The following is a 24,177-nucleotide window of genomic DNA, read 5'->3' on the forward strand; positions in this document are numbered from 1 at the left end:
GCACACGCACAACCACGAGATGGCGCTGATGTTTCACCTAATGGCGCTCTCTACCTTCCACGTTCCATCTAAAACATACGTATTTAAGGTATTGTTTTAACACAAGGGAGAATTTTCGACTAGCTTATATTAACATCGACATCGTCTCATCAAAATGTTCATAAAGTGAACGCACGTCATATAACACAGCAACATTATGGGTTTTCTCTGTTGCACTACAAACAGATATCCGAGCTTCACCAAACACCACATAAATTAGACAAAAGTTTCCAAGAAAGACAATTTTTTTTAATTTACTTTTTAAATATTACATTAAATGCAAGCCCATCGGCCAATAGATTTTTTTTCTTTAAAGAAACTCCAACCGTGTTGTCAGAAGACAGGCCTCGAGAAATATCAATTTCTAGAATCTTTTCTATTTAAAGCAACATCCATTGTACACTCAAACATACAAAAAAAAAATTTATCGGCATGCACAACAGCCCGTCCGTGTCAACAAACAGTACAGAGGGCAAAATGTAGGAGGGTGGGGTGGAATGCAAGTAAGTCCCGCAGGATCAAAAATGAGGACAAAAAGAGTCAAAGACAGACATGATGAATGGCGACAAATTAAGACAAAAACTTGAGAGCGAGAGAAAGAGAGAGAAAGGGAAAAAACAAGGCGCTTCCTGTCTGGCAGTCAGTCAGTGGTGCGTTTCCAGCTCCACGATGGTCCACTCGCCCTGTGGGGAGGCGGCGTCCTCCGGGGAGAAGCTGGTCACCGTGATGCTGGTGGACGAGTCGTCCATGGGCGAGATGAGCTCGGCCCAGCGCTTGAAGCTCTCCTTCTCCGGCGACAGGACGGCCGGCTGCGACTCCAGGCAGTCGCGCGTCAGGGACAGCGTCTGCTTGATGAGGTACTGGGCCAGGTTGAGCTCCTCGGGCACGGGGTTGATCACGCCCAGGGTGGACTCGTGCTCCGAGAGCAGCTGCCTGAGCAGGCGCCAGTCCTGCTCGGCAAAACCGCTGTCCCCTCTCTGCTGTGGCTGTGGCTTCTCCTCCTCCTCCTCCTCCTCCTCCTCTTCCTCGTCCTTCTCCTTCTCGGCCTTCAGTCTTACGTTCCTGCCCTTGTCCAGACACTGATCAAAGGCTTCTCCCACATCCATCTCGTAAATGGGAGAGAGGGCTTTGGACGGTCGACGGTCATGTGAGCCGCTTTGATCCAATCTCTCACAACCACTGTCCCCTAAAAACAATCGACAATACTGCTAAATGACAATGCCGGAACGCTCCTCTAACGCTTCTTCAAACATTTCAGAGACTAGCCATCGTCTACCGCAGCTTAAAAAAAACAAACATTTTCATTAAAAAGTTTGCCCTTAATGCAATGGTGTCCTGTTTTTAATGTTATTCCAGCGATATTAGGTGAGCACAATTAGAATCTTCTGAATGCGTCTCTTTATCCACATGTTCAAAGCTACACATTTGCCAACCAGCACCGGTGAACTGTGCGTTTGTCAGGACCATAACAGCGGTGTGTTTTGAGATCTACGTGCAGGTTTTTGGACTAAAATAGTGTCACAAAGAAAAAAAAAACAAAACAGCAGGGGCTGTAACTCTCAGCACAGAACATGAGACAACATCCCAGCTTCTTTCTTTTTTTTTTTTTTTTTAACATTCCTTCTTTTTCTTTTAACAATTACAATAAAAGGTGAAAGTAAGCGACGACTGTAGAAGACGTGAAAATCAGAACCGTTCAACATTTGCACAGGCAGAGATGGTTTATGGTCAGTGAGGGGTGCAGCAGGTTTTTTTTTTTTTTTTTTTTGTCTTTCTCTGAATATGATTGTGAAAAAAGAGAGACATCTCAGAATTATGACAGCTGCTCTACAGACACATCACAGGGCGACGACTACACAGACCTACCCAACGGAAATAAGGACTGAAAAGAGTCTTCTCAACACGAGGACGTCGATGCATCTAGACATGAATCTACCGGGTCTGTCAAAAAGAGGTGATGGATAGCGGACAAACACAAATGACAAAAAAATAAATGGCAAATTAATTTCAACAGGGGAGGGGGGGGGCATGCATGTGCAGTGCAAAAAAAACAAAATTAATCAAAAAAATACATAATAAAAATAAAACAAAACAGGTACAGGTACATTCTTGCAAGAAATAAGGAAAAATAGCAAAGGAGATGCAAAGGAAAAGCTTTTCCCAGTACAACACACGCTTTTCTTTGAATCAGCGGCGTTGAAAACAAACTATTCCAGTCGAGGTCGTTAGCAAAGGTGCATGTTTTCAAGGTGCACAGCATCTTAACATCAACATTTCTTTATAAATTAATGGAGACTTGTTGGCAAAAAGTTCTAAAAAAAAACATACAAAACACACTGAGCAGCATTGAAATTGCCCCCACTACTTGAAATTCTAATGCCAGTTATGCTGTTTTTAATCTATTATGTAACATCTAGCGGGCTAAGTTCATTGTACTCTGTATGTATGTGATGTTATTATAAACTAAGCCAAATGTAGCAGGTTGTGATTCAGTCTAATCCCATCCAGGTCCAAATAGCAAGAGTTTCCTTTTATTTTGGTGACCAGGAAGTGGATTTACTGTAGTGGGTCTTTTTAATCTTTCTTAAATATTCTATCCTCACCAGTGAGCCATGTCACTGTTATGGGCATGTCTCTGTACTTGAGGAGAGTCTTTGTGAGAGAAACTAAACTAGAACCACTTAGCAGCGAAAACGGAAAAACGGTCCCACGCTGTTGTTTTCTTTAAATCCTAGCAATTACACCAACAAATCTGAATTAATTTGGCAAATTGATGTTAAAATGTTGCAAATCCTTCTGTTCCACTGCATGAAAAGAAATGACAAAAAAATAAAATAAAAACAAAATCTGCTATTTTTTCTTTTTTTTTTTGCTTATGTACATAAAAGTGCTTTTAATGTGTATCCCTACATGTCAGATCAGAACCCCCTTTGGACCAGCACAACCAATCCTCCCGTCAGTTTCAGCCCAGAGTTCACGCTTTTTTTTCTCTCCCTCCCTCCCCTCTGTAAACTGAGTTAGACTGAAGGTAGTTCAGTTGTTTTAAACAATCCCCCCTCGAGAATATTTTTTGGTTTTTTTTTCCCTCCCTGTGCGATGAGCCTCCGTCTTGAAACCGAATTTCAAACTTACAGCTACAGTTAGAGCTACACAATCAAATGCTGAGAGAGAGCCTGCATCCGGCTATGAAAAAAAAAAACGACTGACATTAAACTTTAGCTTGCTAGCTTTGAGTTCCTGCCTGTAGCTCTGCTTCCTGACAAGCTACCTGGCAGGTGGAAAGTAGGCGTGGCCTGGGGGGGAGGTGAGGGGGGCGGGGCGGAGGAGCGAGGTTCTTGCAGGGGGGAGGAGGGGGGTGAACTAAACCTTCACTGATGGAGCTGAGGGGTAAGTTAGATTCGGGCGGTTGGGTGGGTGTTTGGGTGTTTGGGTGTTTGGGTGGGGGTTCTGGAGGAGAGGGGGTGGAGTGTTTTGTTTTGTTGTTTTTTTTTGCAGATCATACATTACCTGCTGGAGATTGTGCAGCGTTTACAGCAGCGGCAGCAGCAGCAGCAGCAGCAGCAGCAGCAGAGTCCGCCGGCAGCGGCGGCTCTGCTAAGTCAAGGTGCAAGTCAACTCTCTTGCAGTCGGAGGCCTTGCTGCTGTGGTTCCTGCACGGCCCGCCGTTGTACCGCTCGGCGTGCCGCAGGTCCAGGTGGCAGGGCCGCTCCTGGGGGGGCTCGTCTCTCGCCTCGGCCTGGACGTGGTTCAACTCCTCCGCCTCCCCCTCCTCCTCCTCCTCCTCCTCCTCCTCCTCCTCCGGCTCCTCCTTCACCTGCTCCACCTCCTGGACCTCTGTGAGGAACACCGAGTTCTCCTCTGTCTCCGCCTTGTGCTCTTCATTCTGCAGGTGGTTGCAGTCTGATGACTCGAAGACGTCGCAGGGCGTGGCGGTGGCGGCGCTCCGTGAGGGCGGAGTCTGGGCGCCGCCCTCCTCCGAGCCCAGCTCCTCGCACTCGTCCACCGAAAGCAGGACGGAGCGGCGGAAGTTGGAGGTGGACTGGTAGTCGGGCTGCGGCTGCGGCTGCTGCTGCTGCTGCTGCTGCTGCTGCTCGTTCTCCTGGTCCACGGCGTCGTCGTCGAACGCCAGGTTGATGATGCCCTGGAAGTGCGGCGAGGGCTCGGTGGGCAGCGTGGGCGGAGCCTGACACGGAATCACCTCCACCTCTGACCTCTCGTCCTCCGTGGCGTCTTCATCCTCCTCCTCCTCCTCCTCCTCCGAGGAGAAGAGCTGCGGGTCGGGGACGCACTTGACGGTGACGGTGGCCTCCACCTCCGACTGCTCCTCCTCCACGGGGGCCTCGTCCCGCTGCAGCCAGGAGCGAGGCCGCCGCCGCCCAGCCACCTCCTCCTCGCTGGTGGTCTCGGCGTCGCGGCCTCGCAGGCGCACCTCCACCCTGAGGCCTCCGCCGGCGCTGGCGGCGGCTCCGCCCTCGTACACCTTGAACTCCTCGGGCGTGCTGGTGTCGCTGCTGCTGCGGCCCAGGAAGTCGTGGCAGCGCATGGTGCCGCACTTGGAGACGCCGCGGTCGTTGGAGCCGTCGTCGTCCTGCGAGCCGCCGGCGTCGTAGTCCTCCGAGCGCGGCTTGATGTCGTCGTCCGAGGAGGTGGTGTGCGTGCTGCCGCTCTCCGACTCGCCGGGGCTCGCCTGCTGCCGCTGCCGGGCGCCGCCGCCCCCCCACGAGTCCTCGGCGCTGGCGCTGCCCAGGCTGCAGGGCGTGTCGGCGGGCCGCTCGCAGTCCCTGGGCGACGGCAGAGAAGCGCCGGCGGCGGCGGCGGCGACCGCCGGGGGTTTGATCTGCTCGGTGGTACCAGCGGGGGGCGCCGTCCCGTTCTCTGCAGAACTCCGGGAAGTTATCTGGGAATGTGCTTGGGTCTCGGGGTTTGTTTCGGGTCCTGCAGCCTCTCTGCCTCCTTCAGGCGCCGCTGCTCCGTCTCCGTCGGGGCCGCGCTCAGTTTTTCCGTCGGCTGAATGTTTCCCTTTGGTGGCCGCTTTCTTGGCGGGAGCGGCGGCGGCGGCGGCGGCGTGGGCTTTGGAAGCGGCTCCAGACTTTACAGAAGCTCTCTCCAAAGATGCGTCGCTCGCGCTCTTGGGCTTGGCTCCAGGCTTGGCAGCGGCAGCAGATGATTGCTTGGCGGCGGCCAAAGAGGCTTTCACCGGTTTAGCGCTGGATTTGGCGGCGGCGGCGGCGGCGGCGCTCCCAGGAGGAGGTTTCACCACCTTCTTTTTAGGAGCCTCGCTCGCGGCTTTGTCCGCCACAGCTGATGGTCGCGAGCCGTCCCTGCCGTCCTCCTTCCTCGGGGAGGCCGTCTTCCTTGTGGCGGACGCCTGCTTGGAGACTTGACCGGAGACGCGAAACAGGAGAATGAGTACGGAGCGTTGTTTTTGCAGGATGGTGGAATTCCCAGAGCCGTGAGCAGCTCACCTTGGTGCTCTGGCGTTCCTCTCCCCTTGGCGTCCGCTCTCGCCCCGGTCGGCACCTTCTCCGCTGCTGCAGGCTTGGCTTTGGCCCCTTCTCTCGCATTGGGTTTGCTGGAAGGACTGGGATGAGAGAAGAGCTGAGGAGTTAGAACTGGCTTCACCGCTGCATGCTCGCAGCAGCGTCGAACAAATTTCAGGTCAAACCACGTGGAAAAAGCAGCGTTTGCGGAAAAACACAGCAAAGCTGCACAGCGAGTAATAATACTTGACAGTTCACACCAACAGGGGGCAGCAAAGTTTTTTTTTGTCTCAAGGTCAAGCGTCTGAGCCGCTTAGCCCATGCAAAGAATTTCAAAGTTGTTGGCGTTGGCGTTGACCTTGTCTTGGCTTGATCACTCAGGCTGGGGGAATTCTGCTGCACACAGAACCCAAACCACCGCCGCCAAACAATAAGAGCGAAATATCAGCCAGCCGGCGCATTAGCGCTCTCCGGATCACAGAGGTTTGGGGACGCGTTCTGTAAAATATGTATTTTTAACACTGTGAATGACAGATAAGAGGCTCGTCAGAAGTGAAAAGCTGCAGCTTTTATCCTCCGACACCTTCGTGCGGAGTAATGAACACAAGCGACGTGGCGCTGTGTCCCGACACACGCTTAACAACTCGCACAATCACAAAGCCTGCAGTCAGCTTTCAATGTTGAACCTGAATCTTTTTTCTGATACAATGACAATTATTCATGCAAAATTCATTTTCATTTTCTAGTGGCATGATAAATGAAGACTTTGTCTATAAGGATTTTGCTTTGGGTGTATTAACATTAAATGTCCCCTCATTTATCCAAGAACTCACAGTCAAATCTGGTTTATGCTCATGAAACTTTAACACAACTTCTGCATTCAGTCTGTTTGTTTAAAACGTGCAGATATCCTCGACAGAGTTCAAGAACTATCAGCCCAAAACATTACTTCTTTACCTTTGCAAGGATCCAATTACCTTTTAATTAACACGGTCTCTTGCAAGCAGTTGCGCGTTTGTCGCATTCAACAAATATTTGCCGTCAGACTGATTGGAAATCTGAGGCCATCTGAGGTCCAGAGGAACGCTAAATAATTCACACGCGCGCCTGTCTGCGGCGGCTTTGCGCTGCAAGCGGAGACGTCCCGTCTTTGATCTCACAAACAGCAACACTCGCTAACCTGCTGACACTCAACGTGCCGGACGTCTAAACGTGACAACGCAAAAAAGAATAAGTTGCGATCCCACTTTGAGAATCAAGTCTGCAGCAAGCAACTGTAAGGTGCACCACGACGACAACGAGTGCGTAGCAGTTCGACTCGTGCGGGAAAACGATTAACAGCCAAGACGGATTATTGAGTTCCCTGGAAGCCCTTAATGCACTGAACAATGACACTGCACGTGAGAGGGAGGGTTGGGTGGATGGGTGGATGGGTGGATGGATGGATGGATGGATGGGGAGAGGAAGACAGGAGCAGGAAGACTCACCTGCTGCTCTTTGCTGCCTCTGTTTTCTGTGCCGCTTTGGTCGCCGTCGTTTTGTTGACCAGCTTTGTCTGCAGTCTGGGTTTAGCACCTGAGTGACGGAGAGAAGCAACAGACAGCATGAAGAACATAATAAAAAAAACTAGACTGGACAATGACTGTGGGTGGAGTAATCAGCAGGCCTGCCCAGCCCTGCTGAGACTCCCAGTGTTGTCATGTGCTGGTGAGACTTCAGGGTGGGGTTCAGTGACACATGCTGCACTCAGGGCAGCCGCGCCGACAGCTGAGGCCCGTTTAACCCCTGTTAATATGAGCCGGGGCGCCGCCGCCCTCGCCACCAGCCGCCACCAGTGTGGCAGCTGAGCGAGGCGCCGACCTCAGCAGTGAGCCGGTGGTGCAGGAGCCAAACAATGGCCTCCTGTGTCTCCGGCTGCTGGTAATAAATCAGCATTTTGATGCGATGATAATGATGAAGATGATGACGCCTTTGCTGCCCTGAACTCCGAGATGGACGGAGCCAACCTGCATCTTGACTAACCGATGGGAGACGCAACAGTTTTTTGATAGTTAGGCCACTTTCTGTCATGTCTCGTAAATTCATTATTGAAATTATTGCGTTGAATTGTGTGTCCAGCAAAAAAAAAAAGAAAAAAAAAAAAGCAACATTTTCTCTGCAAATATATATATTCTAAAATCCCACAACTGCCCAGGAAGCCGCGACCCCATCAAATCATCTCCGACCAACCAGTTGGGAAACACTGAGCTAGAGGACTGTGCTTCAGTTTGTGTGGATCTCATCAAATATAGACGGAGGAGGAGGAGGAGGAGTTAATGAGGGGGGCGGAGACCTGGGACGGCGTGCTGGGCGTCCTTGCGAGGGCTGCAGGCGCCGTTCTCGGGCGAGGCGCTGCCCGACGTGGACGAGGCGCTGGCCTGAGCCTGCGTGCTGTCGCCCTTCGTCAGCGCCCCCTTGTGCGCCCTGGTGGCGGCCGCCGGCGTGCCGCTCGGCGGCGACGTCCTGGGCCGCGCTCCCGGGTTTCCGGGCTTCCTGTCGGGCTCTTTCCTGGGGCCGTTGGCGCTGGCCACGTCCCGGCGGGCACCGCCCACCGCCGCCGCCGTCCCGTTGACAACCGGAGCTGCCGCCTTGGCTTTGGGGGCGGAGCTCCGCTCTCCTGGCTTCTTCACATTCTTTGCTTTGGATGCGTCGCCGGGTTTGCTCGCCGTCCCCGGTCCGTCGGACTTCATGGCTGCCGCTGCGTTTTCAGAAAGCCTCTTGGTCCTGTGCACCGGAGGGCTCTCAGGTGCAGCTGGAGGACATTTTAAAGCCTTTGGCTGCGGAATAAAACAGAGACACAGTGAGTCGCGTCACTAAACAGAGCGCAGTTGAATCATTACGCCACAGACACTAAAAATGTGACTCGCAACATCCAGATGTTCCCAGTAGATTATATTTTGATGTCGTCTACCAAGCAAGATAACTGAGATTTCAGCTGTGAGTCTCACACATCCATCTTGCCAAACTCCAGATTCCAACTGTTTCCGGAAAGCCATTTGCCCCCCCCACAACTAATCAACTCCCTTTTCAGTTGCGATAAAACTCAGGAAGAAACTGCTGCTCATCGAGGCTTCAGACGGTTACGAGGAGGCAAACAGGAAGGCAAGTTGCTGAAGAGAGTTGCACGGATGCTGCAACAGCGTCACTTCAAAAAGGAACGCGTGAGGCTTTTCACAGTGGGGACATCGGTCAAGGCAGGTTACCGAGTCTTTCGCTGCCATCTTTGTCCACGAGGGCAACAAAATGGAGCCTCTGTCCTGTTCAACGTCGGCAAAAGTTGCTCGCAAACACGCTGGAAACTTATAATTGACTCTGGGCTGCGGCGGCACATTAACTCCACTCAGCCGCATCGGCAGGTCCGCGAGAGCCGAGAGACGACTCCAGCAGCGTGCAGCCAATTGGCCCGCGCTCAGCCGCCGCTCCGGACCACTCAGGCCGAACTAGTTGGCCAAACCTCAGCCTGCGTGGCTTTGCACGTGGCTGAACGCGGCCGTACGTCTGCTTTCATATTCCCTCTCTGCGGCGAGGGCGGGGCAGTTATGACATATGGCATCTGATGGGTCGACAACCGCAATCACTGCCAGGGATCACAGAACCGGACGCGGGTTTCCTCTTTGGCATTAATGCAACCTCTTTATATTACATCATCAGTTAAGCCTGGCTCTATCTGATGGACACAACCTCTGTTTGCCTCTCAGGCAAGATTAGCACCGATAGCAGAGGAAGGGATGCTTTTCAGGGATGTTCTATCCTGTGGCAGGCACGTTATTTACCTGTGAGCTGCTGAATACTGGCTTTTTACCGAGTCTTCGACTGTCTCCCTTATCAATAGCATCTGTGGAAACACAGCAGAAGGACACATAAGGATCAAGACGGTACATATTTTACATTTAAAACATTTTTATGGCTTTTTTTTGTTTCGTTTTACTTTGTTACACGAGGAGGAGCCAGTCGTCGTTGCCTGCACAAATTCCCACAACCTGTGTTTACCCTCTGGCGGTTGTACCGCCAGGAAGCAAACGCTGGGATCGATGGATTGATTAGAAGGCCGTGGGACTACAGCACACACACAGCTCAGTCGCGTCTCCTCTCAGTCAGTTGAAAAAATCCGACAGATTCACTTTTTTTTTTTTTATTGCGTCAAAAGCCGACGGGGTGAAAATTGACCTCCAGCCTCGTGGAGATCAGACGCCAGGAGAGAACAAGTCTAATTACAAAAAAAAAATGGACCGTGGATGGACACAGTGGTGCTAAGTGATACATTATTCATGCGGCTCAGTTCTCTAACCAAACGCCGACGGAAGAGCAAAATCGTTTGTACCCGCAAAAAAAGAAAAAGACTTAAATCGTGCAAACCCGCAGAGTGGGAATCCTTCCTTCCACTCCCACCCATTTAAACAAGCATGACACGTCTGCTGCATTCACCGCGTTACCTTCCACTCTGCTGCACAAGGTGCCTCACACACACACACACACACACACAGACACACAGACACACACTGACAGAGGCAGGACTTCCAAGACGGGGGGAAAAAAAACAAACAAAAAAAAAAAGGGAACTAGATAAGCGACAAATGGGATTGGAGGCGGTCAAGCAGCTGGACGGAATAAAAGGCATTAAATCTCATCATGTACTCCGAGGGGGCTTGGGCTCATCTGTAATGATGCAGAGCCGCTGCCTCGGCGCCAGACTGGGGCAGGGAAGAGGTGGAGGAGGAGGAGGAGGAGGAGGAGGAAGGAGGAGCAGGGGGGAAAAAGAACATATCCGCACACACACACACACACACACACACACACACACACACACACACACACACACACACACACACACACACACACACACACACACACACACACACACACCAGCATGAAAACAGTGAAAGAGGGGGTTTTCCTTACCCGCCAGGATCCGCTCCCGGTGTTTAGCCGACAGGCTCTCCCATCCCTGCGTGTGGCGGACGGCGTAGAAGCTCTGGAGCAGGAAGGTCCACAGCCGAACGCGCAGGGAGCAAATCTCCTGCCTGAATGGCTGGGCGGACGGACGGGGAGGGAGGGAGAGAGAGAGTGAGAGCGAGAAAGAGAGCGAGCGAGCGAGAGAGAGAGCGAGAGAGAGAGCCAGAGAGGGAGGGAGGGAAAGAGGAGAAGAATGGAAAAGGGGGTGCGCTAGAGCACAAGCAAATCAGCAGCTGCTTGGAAAACCTCTCGCCATGGCAACAAATACCCCACCCCTCCCTACGCCCTCCCTCCCTCCCTCCTTTCTCGTCTTTCTCCTCCCCTCAGCTGCCCCCTCCTCCTTCCCCTCTGAAGCCAAATCGACTTGGGCTCCCTTGAGCGACGTCTGCGGCTGATGCCCGTACTCCACTTTCCACGCCTGGATGTTTTTTAAAAAATGAAATAAAGGGGGAGGTGGGGAGGAGCTAGAGCCGCCGCCACACACACACACACACACACACACACACACACACACACACACACACACACACACACACACACACACACACACACACACACACACACAGACACACAGACAGAGCAGCCGGGGCGGCGGAAGCGCCCCTAATCCACCCCGTCCCGCCGTATTCATGCGCCGCCTCCGCTGCTGCTGCTGCTGCTGCTGCTGCGAGGTCACTTTCTCCCTGGCAGCCGGTCCCGCAGGATTAACCTGCCTGCTCATTGTGCGCCTGTAATCTCCACGCCCGCGTGCCCTCCGGCGCGTACCGCACACCGGGAGAACCTCGGACTCATCAGACTAAATCAGCGGAAATAATCCCATGGCACCTTGTTGAATTGAAAACGTCAGAAGAAGAAGAGGAAGAGCAAGAGGAAGAGGAAGTGGAAGAGGAGGAAGAAGACGCAGCTTTGCGTTTTAAAGGTCCCACAGTGCGGGAACAAACGATAACTTCACCAGTGTTTCCCACCCACAGTCTCGTCTCTTTACGTTGCATCCTTCTATTGCTTTAAGACAGTGACTGTTCAATCACACAATCCGGGAAGTTGTCCCTTTGTGATGTCACAGAGGGCACCGACACCTCTCCCAGGTGAGTGACCCCACCCCCACCCCATCCGAGACATGGCTTTATTTCTGTCCCCTTTGACAAACAAGGTCCCAAAAAGGCGAAACTCCTCGCACATCTAGTCCAAACTGACAAAAAGAATTCCCGCACACGTGGCCAATTTCAATGCGACGTTTCGGTTCCTTGACCTTTGTCAAGCAAATGCCAAAGAACAAACAAAAAGAAAACAAAAGCCAAACAAGGTCGCACCGAGCATCCGGTGAAGCGAGGAATTCATTTTCTTTAAAACTACAGAAAGCTGTCCTGATCCGAGGTCGGCTGAGCGACGACAGCGGCGGCGGCGGCGGCTGCAGGAGAGGAAGGGTCGAGGCCGCGGCTGCTCACTGGCCCCGTCGTCTCCGCGCCGCCGACGGTGACCGAGGTCGCGGCGCGACCTCCAGCAGCACCGACGGAGCCATTTTGTCTCCCGAATCCAACAACGCGACTCGGTGACGAGACGAGCCCGCTCCGTCCTGCAAGACGCCGTCAGTCACGGCAGGATGCGTGCCGCTGAAATGGCGTCTCAGTGAGGCGGAAGACGAGAAAAAAAAAAAAACAAAAAAAAACGGAACTGAACAACGGTTAAAAATGTCCGGCGGCTCAAAGGTGTGCAAGAGGAAATGGAGATGCGTTCATTAGCGGCAGATCTGAGGCTCCAGTTCCAGCCAGTCACGCTGGATGTCGGTCTGATTAGCTTTGTTTGTTTACAAGAGACAAAAGCCCGCGGGCAGGTTTATATTTGGAGAGCAGCAGGAGGTTTATTAACATGCAACTTTAGAGGGAAAAAAACAATCCGGCTGCTGTGTGGGTTGTTGTTTTTCTTTTTTCCCACGTACGCCGCGGCACTATTCTCTCGAGTGAACAGCGATTGAAAATTTAACATCCGTGTCTCTTGATAACGCGCAGATTAATAATAAAGTGGAGCGATTAAGAGAAAAAAAATTGTGCGAGCACGACGAGCGCAGCTCTTCCTCGTTGCTCCGCGCCGGAGGAGGCAAAGCAAAAAGCCATATATGGAATGATTCACAAGCTGCTGGAGTTACTTCACACATCCATGTTGGAAAGAGCTCAGTTAAAACATTTGGAAAGCGGAGGCTCAGAAAGCGTCTCAAAACAGAATTATGAGAATTTAACCCCTGAAAAAAAAAAACCTCAAAACGCTCCCAATGCTTTCATCGTACACACAAAATTACAGAAAAAAGAAAAAGCAAATATATCAAACTACCTTTCTAGACAAAATGAGACGCATTCAGGTTCACTTCTCATGACCTTTCCAGACGAGGCACCCTGTTTTGTGGAAGTGTTCTCTATGTCAGTGTTTCTAAACTATTTTTTCCTGATAATGAACCAAATTTATTCCACAGCACCCACAAAAATAAAAACGCTTATTTCTCGCAAATAAATTATTGAAATGATTGAATTGGATTGTGTGTTCTGTAAAATAAATACCCAATATTTTCTCAATAAATATATATTTTTTTAATTCCCTTTTACTTTTTATCAAGAAAGGAAACTGCCCACGAAGCCGCGACCCCAATCAAAACAGCGCCGCCACCCACGCAGGCTGAGAAACGCAGCCCTACGTCACCTCACCTCTTCCTGCTGCACTGCCCCCCTCTCCAGCAGGGGGTCGTCCACGTCGTCGCCACAGAGGCGGTGGACGGCGGCGAACAGGCGGCAGCAGTTGTCCACGGTGGCGCCCTCCCTGATGGCCGAGCACAGCTTCTTCAGCAGCGCCGGCTCCCGGGTGAACTCCTCCCTCTGCAAGCGGCGGGCGCCAGACACCGGGGGCAGAGTTGACACGTGTGACAATCACCGGGTCAAGAGTGTTATTTGCCGCTTTTTTTTCTCTCTCTCTCTTTACGGCGATAAGCCAATGGGAAGACAGATTGAAGGAGTTAAATCCTGAATCTGGTTTCTGGGGTTTTCCAACAATAATCTGCGCTGAAAGGAGAAAATACCGTCCTTTACTTCTTCTGCCTGCTCTCATTTTTTGCAGCGGTTTGCGCAAAGTTCTGGAACTGAGCCCCTTGTGATGTCACTGATTCCACTCCAAGGTTAAGGGGAGGGGTGGTAAAGCATCAGTTTTTTTTTAGCAGGAAGCTAAAAAAAAAAATCTTTTTTGTAGCAGGAAGCAAACAGAGAGCTAAATATGTTGATTTCTGGAGAGCCAAAGAGGTTTGGGAACAACTTCATCATGTGAGGCTGCAAAACTGCAGTGGCCAGTGGTGAAAAATACAGAAAGTGGTACAATATGAAAAGCACATTATAAGAAAACCACTATTCAATTAGAGATTAAGACAGAGGATTCCTGTGGCATCAAATATTCAATCAAACAATGCTCGACTTTGACATGTGGGTCCTGGGTGGGACGGCGCGGTGAAGCTGCCTCACCCTGCAGAGGTCGTGGAAGGCCTGCGTGTGGATGACTTGAGGCAGGTGCTGGACGATGAGGCGGAGACTCTCCTCCTGCAGCTGGGCGGAGAGACTCCTCACCTGCTGGGCCCACTTGACCTCGGGGAGGCTGCCCATCAGCTGCTCGCTGCCGCACAGCGTGGTCACGGCGTTGCGCACGGTCTGAACGGACGACAACTATCAGCTAAGTCTCTTCTAAGGGGTGAGAGCACGGAAGGCAGTCAGAGCCCAAGCTTCTTTAGAAACAACAACAACAACAACAACATCATCATCCTCTTTACTCGTCAGTATTTCTGGAAGCATCAATGATTCTGAGCATTGTGAAAGGTTGCCGGGGCTCCAGTCAACGGCTGTTTAGTTGCACCGCCTCCTTCTTGGAAGTGATGAAAGACAGACTGTGGATTCAATTAGCCATTACACAGCCGGGTCGCTCCCTATCGGTCCACATCCACGTCACATCCCTTAATTAGTCTGCCTTTAATAACTCAGAATTCAATAAACGTCATCTTTAATTAGATAATGCCTGACTTTCCTTCCTGAGGAGGAGAAAAGAAAGAAAAAAAAAGAAAAACGCTGCAGAACAGGTTGATGACATCTGAGCAATTAGGGGGGAAAGCGGTGCAGCCCCGAGGAAATCGGCCCTGCAGGAACTCACCATGTTGTCGGTGACGGCAGTCAGACAGGCTCTCTGCAGCTCCGGGGGCAAGAGGGAGAAGTTCCGCTCGCACCACGTCTTCACAAAATGATCAGCGACCCACCTAAAAGTATGCACAACCCAGTAAAAAGATGACTACATTGGTGCCATTGTACAGAATACAAGCCTTAAAGGTCCAGTGTGTAAAATTTGGACTGATTTTATATATTTTAACATATATATATTTTGGTAAAAGCATAACATACTGCCCATAAATATATGAATGTGTATACTCACTCAGAATGGTTATATATATATATACATATATATATATGTATATACATAGTGCAATAAAGATGTTGCTCATTAGCTGTTGCTCATTAGCTATATATATATATATATATATATATATATATACATGTATATATATATATATATATATATATATATATATATATATATATATTTATATATATATATATATATATATATATATATGTATATATATATGGTGCAATAAGGGTGTTGCTCATTAGCTGTTGCTCATTAGCTCGTTACCAAACTATCTTATCTTACCGAGCTTCCTTAAAGATTTTACACATTTTACACACTGGACCACCTTTAACTAATCAAAATTCAAAGTTGACTGATTTTTGCCTGAAGACTCACAAATTAACATGAACAGATGAACAGTTAAGGGTTTGACATATTGTAATCCTACTTCATCAAACTAGCGTTACACAACTGACCCTGAGCCCAATCCAGGTGCTGGTTACCTAGCAACAAGATGCAGATGTAACTTAAAGTGCTGTGATTGGCGAGAGGTCCGAATGTGCTGCCCCATTTTTTTTTCCCCTTTCCTTGTTTTTTCTCATTTCCCCACGGGCGACATTCGCAATTTATTTTTAATTACGGCGAGTGAAATATTGAAGACAATTTGTTTGAATATCCAGCAGTCTGACATGTCTGAGTCACGGTAGCAGCAGCACTCACCTCCTGCACAGTGCGTAGAGGCTGTGAAGGCCGATGGCGTGCGTGAGGGACAGGCACTCCAGCACCGTTCTCTGAACTCCGTCGACAGGCTGCAAACAAGAGGAGGAGGAGGAGGAGGGAAAAAAAAAAGAAGAGTTTAGCAGACGTTCAGAGAGGAATGCGACAGGCTGCGGGGAGCGATTACAGAACGGAGGAGAGCGTCGCGAGCCGCCGCGACATCTTTATTGACACGGAGCCGACTGGCACCAAACGAAAACCAACAAGTGCGACGCCGGAGGAACAAACATGGCTTCTGTAGTCGGTGTTTTCTGCTGTCAACATAGCACGACGGCGACGCGGCAGCGAGGAGCAACCATGAGGAAACACCTCCGAGTGGCGCCGTGAGGAAACATCGACAGCCGGGGATCTGTGCGAACGTGTTGTATCCAAATACTGCATTAACTTGTACATAAAAACAACACAAACACAGTAGCAGTAGCAACAGCAGCAGAAGAAAACACTGTTTTACAAGCAGATATTTGTGGCTGTGCTGCATCTTGGATTCAAAGCCCTGACAGCTAGATCACACACACACACACACACACACACACACACACACACACACACACACACACACACACCAATTGTGCTCGATAAACACAGCCCACAGCTCCGACTTAGCGGCTGTAAATCAATCACGTGTTACGAGTGCTGCACAAATGATACTAATTGTTTTGAATGTGATTTTACAGCTCGTTTTTAGTAACATAACTACTAAAAAGTATTTTTTTCCCGATCTATCTATAAAGAATTAATTATTTATTAAGAACTCAAGAGTCTGTTATATGTTTAGATGGATGAATGGATAGATAAATAGATAGATAGATAGATAGTAGAGATGTTAACAATTTATTGATTAATTGTCGCTTATGAAATGAATTGATTAAATTAAATTTGTCGCAATGAATTGAACCTTTTTTTAATACATTTTTTGTTGTTAATATCAGTATAACAGTGTCGTCGTGGACGGAAAGAGCAATTCACCTGTAGATAGTGTGGTGCTCATAATATACCTAGAACAAGTAACTTTTAAACAACTTAAAAAAATAAAAAATAAAGTAGAAAGTAGAAATGTGGCCCAGTAGAAGTCAACTTCTAGACACTTATCCTCTGACTGGATAAACGTTTAGGGTGTTTCTACTGTTTGCTAATGTAAAAATGGATCACATTGGACCCTAAACATTATTGAAGGGTTAAATCATGTGTTCCTTGCACCTTTTTCATTGCGAAATTTCGGTTCTCAAGAAAAATCGCCGCTTATTGACCGATAAGGTCAATCAACTATCGATTAATGAATTAATCAATAATTTGCATCCCTAATAGACGGACAGATGCCTGTGTAGACCTTGGGGAAGAAGCGGCAGTAGTCTCTGGTCAGAACCATCTCCACCACGTCCTTGAGCCCGTCCAGACCCAACATGTCTGCAGCCAGCACCACCTGACTGTTGTGAGAAGGAACAGAGGACGGATCAGATGGATCTCGGCCTGCCTCGTCCAACTTTAGGGCGGGGCAGTTCCCTTCACGCCCAGTACCTGGAGTTGGCTCCAGGTGGCAGATCCACAATGGCTCCATAGATGAAGTGCAGCAGGATCTCCATCTCATCAGGGCCCAGACTGAAAGGGCGGAGAAAAGAACCTAGTTTGCCAAACATGTTTTATTTCCCCACAGCAACAGTCCAGTATCCCTCCACCGGAGGACCGGGGATTTGCTCTCCGTGCAGCATTGGGCCAATTTGGCTGCATGGATTCACTTCACAGGATTTCCCCGGCGCTGCGACGCGGCCGCTCTCGTTCTGACAGCCGCGTCTTCCCCCGTTACTCTCAGATCAGTGAGTGTGAGGCGAGTGGTGCTGCTCTCCCTGGAGGGGGAAACGGTGAAATCCCCCCCCCCACCCCCCCGTTCTTGGAGGACGCAGCGGGAGGCAGCAGAGAGAGGAGAGTGGGTGGATTTGGTGCTGCAGCCGGAGGAGGGTGAGGCACGTCTCACGCGGAGGACACTGCAGCATCGTTAACATTGTTTGGGCAGCGGGTTGCGCGATTTGGAATTGTCGAGCTAAAAGGAGCCATATTTCAACTGCGGACAGCTCCTCGTTTTTCAGCCTGGACTTCAGTGAAGCGGCTCTGCACAATTTGGCAAATGAAAAAAAAAAAAGTCATGTTTGGCACTGTGTTTGCAACCTCCCGCTAAAACCACTGCTTTGTTGGACCTCACACCTGCTTGGAAGGCGACAAAAACAGAGGTGGAGCCAAAACCTGGACGGATGCCAATACCCTTTATGACATCACAGAGGGCTGTTTCCCCCAACAGAATTGAACTTTTACAGTGCACTTTTTTTTAAAAAGTGGAGCAAGCAATAGACATAAAGAGCAGTGTTTCTCCTTTTTCTGGGGAAGTTACAGACAGGATACAGACAAAGAACACTGGTGAGATAAAATTTAGCATAAAGGGCCTTTAAGACGTTTTTTTGTTTAGGAATGCGGTGCAGAACTTTCAAGCCAGGAGGGGGTGCAGGTGGGTTTTTTTTTAGCGACGTGCCGAGCGATGCTGCGGAGGCGCCGGTCTCTTACCCTTGCAGAGTGATGCACTGCCTGGAACTCTCCATCCAGCTCCCGCTCAGCATGGCGCGGAAGTACAGAGAGCGTGCGCACAGGATCGCCCTAGAAACCCAGTAAAGCAGCCGGTTTCATGTCAGAGTCGCCAATCAGACTCGTGCATTCACACGCTGTGCTCTGCAGATGTTTTTTTTTTCTTCGCCTCCACTCCTCTGCCTGCTGAGACTCTACTGTGATTGACCCGTATTTTCACTATGTGACTATGTTGTTCTTGTCATCTAGCAACTTGCTGCTGAGTCACGCTGACTGTCCAGCGTCACCCAGTCTTTGCTGTTTATTAAACTTAACTATTAATATCTGGAATATTACAAAGACAATTTAAAAGGATACGCAGCAGATTGTGGGCAATTGTTTTCCTGCTGTGTCTTTTATAAACGCACTGACCAGGACAATTTCAGCACAATTTCAGAGTCAAGGTGTGACAGGTGTGAAAGCATGAAGTCACGGTGCCCCGTTTTTAGTCTCTGCAGGCGGTCGAGCGGCGCTCACGTTTGGACGGCTGCTGCAGAGCGAGCAGCCTGGTCCGTCTGCGTGAGCTAAAGCCACCGCTGTCATCTCTGCATCGCTGCACTGGTAAAAGCAGACCAGGCGCTGGGCTTCTGTGCAGCCAGTATTTGTCTGTGTGTGTGTGTGTGTGTGTGTGTGTGTGTGTGTGTGTGTGTGTGTGTGTGTTTGCAAGCACAAGTAAGGCTGCAGCAAAGGAGACAAAACAGAGTGAGGGCCATTGGCTGCCGCCGCCGCTACCTACTGTACCTGTGGCAAGAGAAGACCTGCTCGGCCACCTGGATGGTGATGTCACACTGCTCCCCCCTCTGGTAGAGATCCAGCAGGTCGGCTCCGAGGCCCGAGGCCGGCTCGGGAGCGGCGCCTGTGGTGAGGATGTGATAATGAGAACAGACAGGGTGGCGGTGACTCAGACAGGCTGTGTGCCAGTGTGTGTGACTACACTATATAAAGGGTTCCATGTGTGTGTGTGTGTGTAATCCTTTTTCTCTATATTTGTCGGATTGTACAAACAAACGGCAATTGAAATGAGGAGTTTAAGGGGAAGTCAACAACCAAACATTGTAAATCTCAGGGACGTGGATCAAGCTGCTGGGGTCGTGGCGACTCTCCAGAAGTGCCCAGGTGAGAGATTATATACTAAGCTGCCTGGTTGCAAATACTATAAATAGTGGGGGGGTGGAGGGGGGGAATAAAACAGTTCATTAGAGCAAAGCCAAATGTTTTAATATTCACTGCATGCTTGTGCTGCAGCGCTGACAACAAGGAGTCTAATAAGATGAGCTCATAAGTGGATTATGTCTGAGATGGCACGATGTGACGACAGTGGGGGGTGTGGGTGTGGGGGGTGTTCTGACAAAAAGACACTTTACCTTGAATAACACCTCCCTCCTCCTCCTCCTCCTCCTCCCCCCCCGCTGGTGTGTTTATACCTGAGTCACTGGGACTCTGAGGGTCTGCTGGGTCGGGAGGGGACAGGCTGCTGTCTGGCGCCCAACACTCTGCGTCGTCTGGCTTCATTCCGCCCGAGTGCGTCCGCTCGTGCGCCGTGTACACTCGCCTGGGGCGGGAGGGGGAGAGGGTGAGACGACTCAGTTAGCGCTAATTAAAAGCGAGCTCCTCGCACGTGTTCACGTCTTGCCCGATGCGCCGCCACTCGCGCGCACACGCCAGCCAGCTGCATCCTGCACTGAGCTGTGTGGGAAGCTTTACGTCTCAGAGCAGCTTGTTGTAAAGTAGAGCAACGACACACGTGGGTGTGTGTTTTGTTTCCGCTCTGACACAACTATTGCGTCGACTTACGCTGGCTGAACATCCATTCATTTTTAAGGTGTTCGCCCTTGCAGCAGCGTCTCTTTCCGGACAGAAACAGCCTTTAAAGGCACGTTTGCATTCAAATTGTCAGGAGTGCTGAAGCTGTCAATAATACAGCCTGTGTTGCAGACAACAGGGGGGGGGGTGGGGTTCTTTTGAAATCTCTCAGATTAGCATTTTCAGCTTTAGCAAGAAGCATTGATTGCATTTCCTAACGTCGATGAGATCCTCCCCAGGGGCTGAGGAAGAACTGAAGTGCAGCAGACGGGTGGGAATAAAGGGAAACAGACAGTACAGATAAATGTATTGAAGACAACACGAGACTGAAGCAGATCAGAGATGCTGTTAGTGATTTGTGCGTCTGAACATGAAAATATGATGCATCATTTATTATTTAGGAGCTGCAGCATTTGCAGCGCTCCTTGAAACAAACATGCAAACACCAGCAAAAGCCTGCACGCTGAAGACTTGGGGAGGGAATGGCGCCCTCTGTCAGTCACTCTGGGCAACTGTAACACTTGGAGAACAAAGCACGTCGCCTCCCGTCACCCCAAGGCTGCGCTGCAGTACTGAAAGCGGCCACTTGTCTACCTGAGGAAATCTTTAAGGCTAGACAGCTCGTGGCCGGGCAGGTGGACGATGATGGGCTCTTTGTGTGCTTGTCCCTGGAGGAGGTGTGGAGCTCTGGCCAGCAGAACGGCTTTGTGGGCTCGGAGTGAGCCGAAGTTTGCGTACAGAGACACATCGGCCTCCAGCTCCTCCTGCAGCAGCCTGGAGAAAAACACCAACACACAAGAAATGTTTTTTGTTTTTTCCAGAATCTTTGGTGAAATCATGCAAAACAGCCTGCAAAGTAGCCACTACGAAGCCACACAGAAAATTGAGCGAAGCAAGTCTTTGATCCCTGCACTTGAAGATTCCAGTCTAAGATGAATGTGATGGCCTACATGGAGAGGAGGAGAAGCAGGCTCTGTCCTGAGGCGCTCCATTTCCCCCCGTCCTCATCATTATCTCCGCCCGCCTCGATGACTGATCTGGGTGACCCAGTCAGCCTCGGGCCACTTCAAACCCCACTTCATCTGATGAAGTAGAACTCCGATGTGGAGTGCCTTAACTGACCAGCCGATCGTGTGACATCTCACTCCGATGAACTAGGATACACGTGAGTTTTCTGTTGGCAGTGAGGTTTGTGGCTGTGAAAACATGCAGTAAAAGACAATCGAGGGCTCTCTTGCACAAAAACAGCGACGTTTCACAGTGAAGGTTTTGCCCGTTCATTCAAATTTTTTTTTTTTGAAAATACAAACTAAGTTGATGCAGCAACTAAAGCACTGAACACTACTTATCCACATCTTTATTTTTATCTTTCACTCAAGCGCAGAAGTCTTTCACCTGCAATTATTGTGAATGCTCTTTTCCATTTTGCTCTCTGCTACCAGCTGCTCAGTTTTGGACTTTTCACATGTTTGGAAGGGGACAAAAGGCAGGTGGTCACAAAGGGCTGAGGGTGATGTTTACAACCTGAACACACACTTTCTGAGATGTGAAGCGAGCAGAAGAAGAAAAGGAGAGATTTTCCACAGGAGTTCACTGACTGGCTCGAGACGGACTGTGGCTGGCAAAAAGGATTTTGAATCATGTGGGACCTTTAAATACACAGGGCCACACTGCTAGTTTCTAAAACAGCATCCAGGGTCTGGCTGCGGTTATTTTGTGCCGCCTTTCAATTTTAATCTACTTCCCCTGGGACTCTAATAGTTTTAGGAGATAAATCTAAAGTGTTCTAAAGGGGGGGAAAAGCAATTAAGCAATAATCCTGAGCCGGACCCCCCTCAAAGTATAATCCAAGAGCACAAATTGAATGATTTATTTTAATAGCAGCTAAATCGTTATACACTTTATAACGACAATAGAGGGCATTCTAGTCTCCTCTATTCTATATAAGAATGAAACATTGACTTGGTGTTCTGTAGAACTGGATTCAAGGTCAAACAGCATTTGATGTTCTCTAATTTTTTAATTACATTTTAGATGATTTCATAATGGATTGTTATTTGAGAAAAACAACAACTCTCGAGTAAGTTGTACAGGTAAGACACACAGTTAGTTCTGGCTTGTTGACACTTGTAAAAGTGGTCTTTGCACACGATCACGTGACTTACCCGTTCAGATCTGCAGCCAGAGCGCATGATAGGCGCCTCTTCAGATGCTCTTTGGCCCTGCGCTCTTTGGCCTGGAAGTCCCTCGCAGCCTCGGTGGTGATCATGGTTTACGATGTCCTCCGAGGCGGGAATGACATCAGCCTGTGGAGGAGGGGGAGAAGAAGCATTAGCACAAAATGCAAAGAAACAGTTTAAGGAAGCAAGTCAAGTCAAAAACAGATCAAGAGTCAATAACATTTACAGTTAACTCTGTCTGGTAACAGGGTACTGGTCTATACAATAAATCCATATCCACTTAACTTCAAAAGCTACCAGTAAACCTCACGTTATGAAACCAAGATCACCATTCAGTAAGTGTAAATGTGCGTCCTCAATGAGACAACTGACATTATTCATCCACTTTTGAAACGTTAACGCAAGAGCAAAAGTTTAATTCGTTCACACAGAAATAAACTTTCGGATTATTTTTTTAAAAAGCATGCACTTCAACATTAACACTGATGTGTTTGTTCTGTCTCCAGGCTAGCCCGTCAGCTAAAAATAGTACTCCTCCTTTCCTAGCCAGCCTAGCATGCTAACGCTAGTTAGTCCCTGGCAACGTTAAACGTTACTTTACAGAACCGTACACCGGATGATCTGGGGTAATAAAGACCTGAATAATGTAACTGCAGGCGGTGTGAGTCTAGCGCAATTAGCCCCGCTAAGTGACGAGCATCTTCGTTCGCACGCTGACCCACTGACCGATGTTGCGCTGTTGTTGACATCACCGCTACACGCTCGCGCTCGCTGCCTCCCACCCTGGACGTCACGGCCGGTGGAGCGGTGTGGCTGCGTCACAGTCCGGAAGTGTCGGCGCCTGCGCAGCGCAATTCAGCACAGGGAACCACGCCCACACCTCTCCTATAATCTCTGTGGTGTAAATATCGTGCAATAATCACTCCAAGATCCTCAGTGTTTAAAATTGTTCACGTCAAAATGTCAGAAAAAATATCGAACGTCAATGTGTTAAATTGCATACTAGAATAGTAGTGAAAAGCATTAATGATCCGCCAATGTATACAATCTAAATAATAATAATAATAATAAAAAAAAAAACTTTCATAAAGCGAATCCCAGGACGTTTATTAAACTAGAAATAATATCTAAAGTTTATGGTTTCGTGACCAAGGTTGCGTGACACAGACATTGATGGATGCGGACGCCCTCTTGTGGCTGAGCTTCTGATTTACCGGAGGAGGCTGCAGGAGATCAAGGCTGCTGTTTAGTTGTTTTGACCCTGGTGTGTTGAGTTGCGGGCAGAGGTAAGTACTACCCTTTAATTCTTGAGCTGCTACCATGCCAAACCATTGATCTTCATGAAATATCCCTCTGCCAACAACTTGGTTAAATAAACAAACCAATTCTTCACTCAAAAAAAAAAAAAAAACAAAACAAAAAAACTGCAATCTGGATAAATTTCAATGCAAAATTTGCGCATTCATTTTGAAAATCATACTGGAGTTTGTGTTCCATGGCCATGGATATTCAATTGAGTATGGCTATTTCAAAGTGAAAGGGATTTTCACATCACCCGGAGAGCTTGTGAAACAGTGAAAGATGAATAATCTAGGCTAAACCATTTACTCCATGACCCCCTTTGGCAAGATATTAATACAAACCCAAAAGGTAACCTGGAAGTGTTTGTTGACCAAAATACACTCAGATGAGCTGCTGTGTCATTCAGCCCTGGGCTATTTTTAAACAGTGCATCCATATTACTATTCCTGGTGCTTCGTCTCATCTCTCCTGTGTGCACCTCAGAGTGATGCTTCAGAGACACACAAGGGCAACCAGGCGCAGCTTGAAGCGTAGCTTCAGAAACACCTCCCTCCTTCTCTGTCAAGTTGGTTATT

General features: G+C 49.3%; 1 protein-coding gene across 8 annotated transcripts; it reads right to left on the reverse strand.

Moving 5' to 3' along the window:
* Positions 1–263: 263 nt before the first annotated feature.
* On the reverse strand, positions 264–23,133 carry btbd8 (BTB domain containing 8). Of its 8 annotated transcripts, none has more exons than XM_076045710.1 (20): positions 22,938–23,092; positions 22,286–22,426; positions 20,715–20,894; positions 19,682–19,869; positions 19,059–19,173; positions 18,261–18,350; positions 17,226–17,306; positions 17,038–17,134; positions 15,654–15,742; positions 14,682–14,784; positions 14,006–14,188; positions 13,205–13,372; positions 10,458–10,587; positions 9,332–9,393; positions 7,852–8,335; positions 7,007–7,094; positions 5,505–5,611; positions 3,547–5,418; positions 1,906–1,980; positions 1,086–1,225 (listed from the first exon to the last, which is right to left on the reverse strand). In XM_076045710.1, exons 2-19 carry the CDS (start codon positions 22,387–22,389, stop codon positions 1,937–1,939), a joined length of 4,185 nt encoding a protein of 1,394 aa, XP_075901825.1. In that variant the 5' UTR covers positions 22,390–22,426; positions 22,938–23,092; the 3' UTR covers positions 1,086–1,225; positions 1,906–1,936. The 8 variants fall into 8 exon arrangements, with proteins under 8 accessions (XP_075901820.1, XP_075901822.1, XP_075901819.1 ...); XM_076045709.1 differs by having other exon boundaries at positions 1,146–1,809; XM_076045705.1 differs by lacking the exon at positions 1,906–1,980 and having other exon boundaries at positions 264–1,225; positions 23,027–23,133.
* Positions 23,134–24,177: the final 1,044 nt, after the last annotated feature.

This window comes from Nelusetta ayraudi, unplaced genomic scaffold (genome assembly GCF_046127955.1).
Source record: "Nelusetta ayraudi isolate G7.1 ecotype Tasmania unplaced genomic scaffold, CSIRO-AGI_Nayr_v1 ptg000084l, whole genome shotgun sequence".
NCBI lineage: Eukaryota > Metazoa > Chordata > Actinopteri > Tetraodontiformes > Monacanthidae > Nelusetta > Nelusetta ayraudi.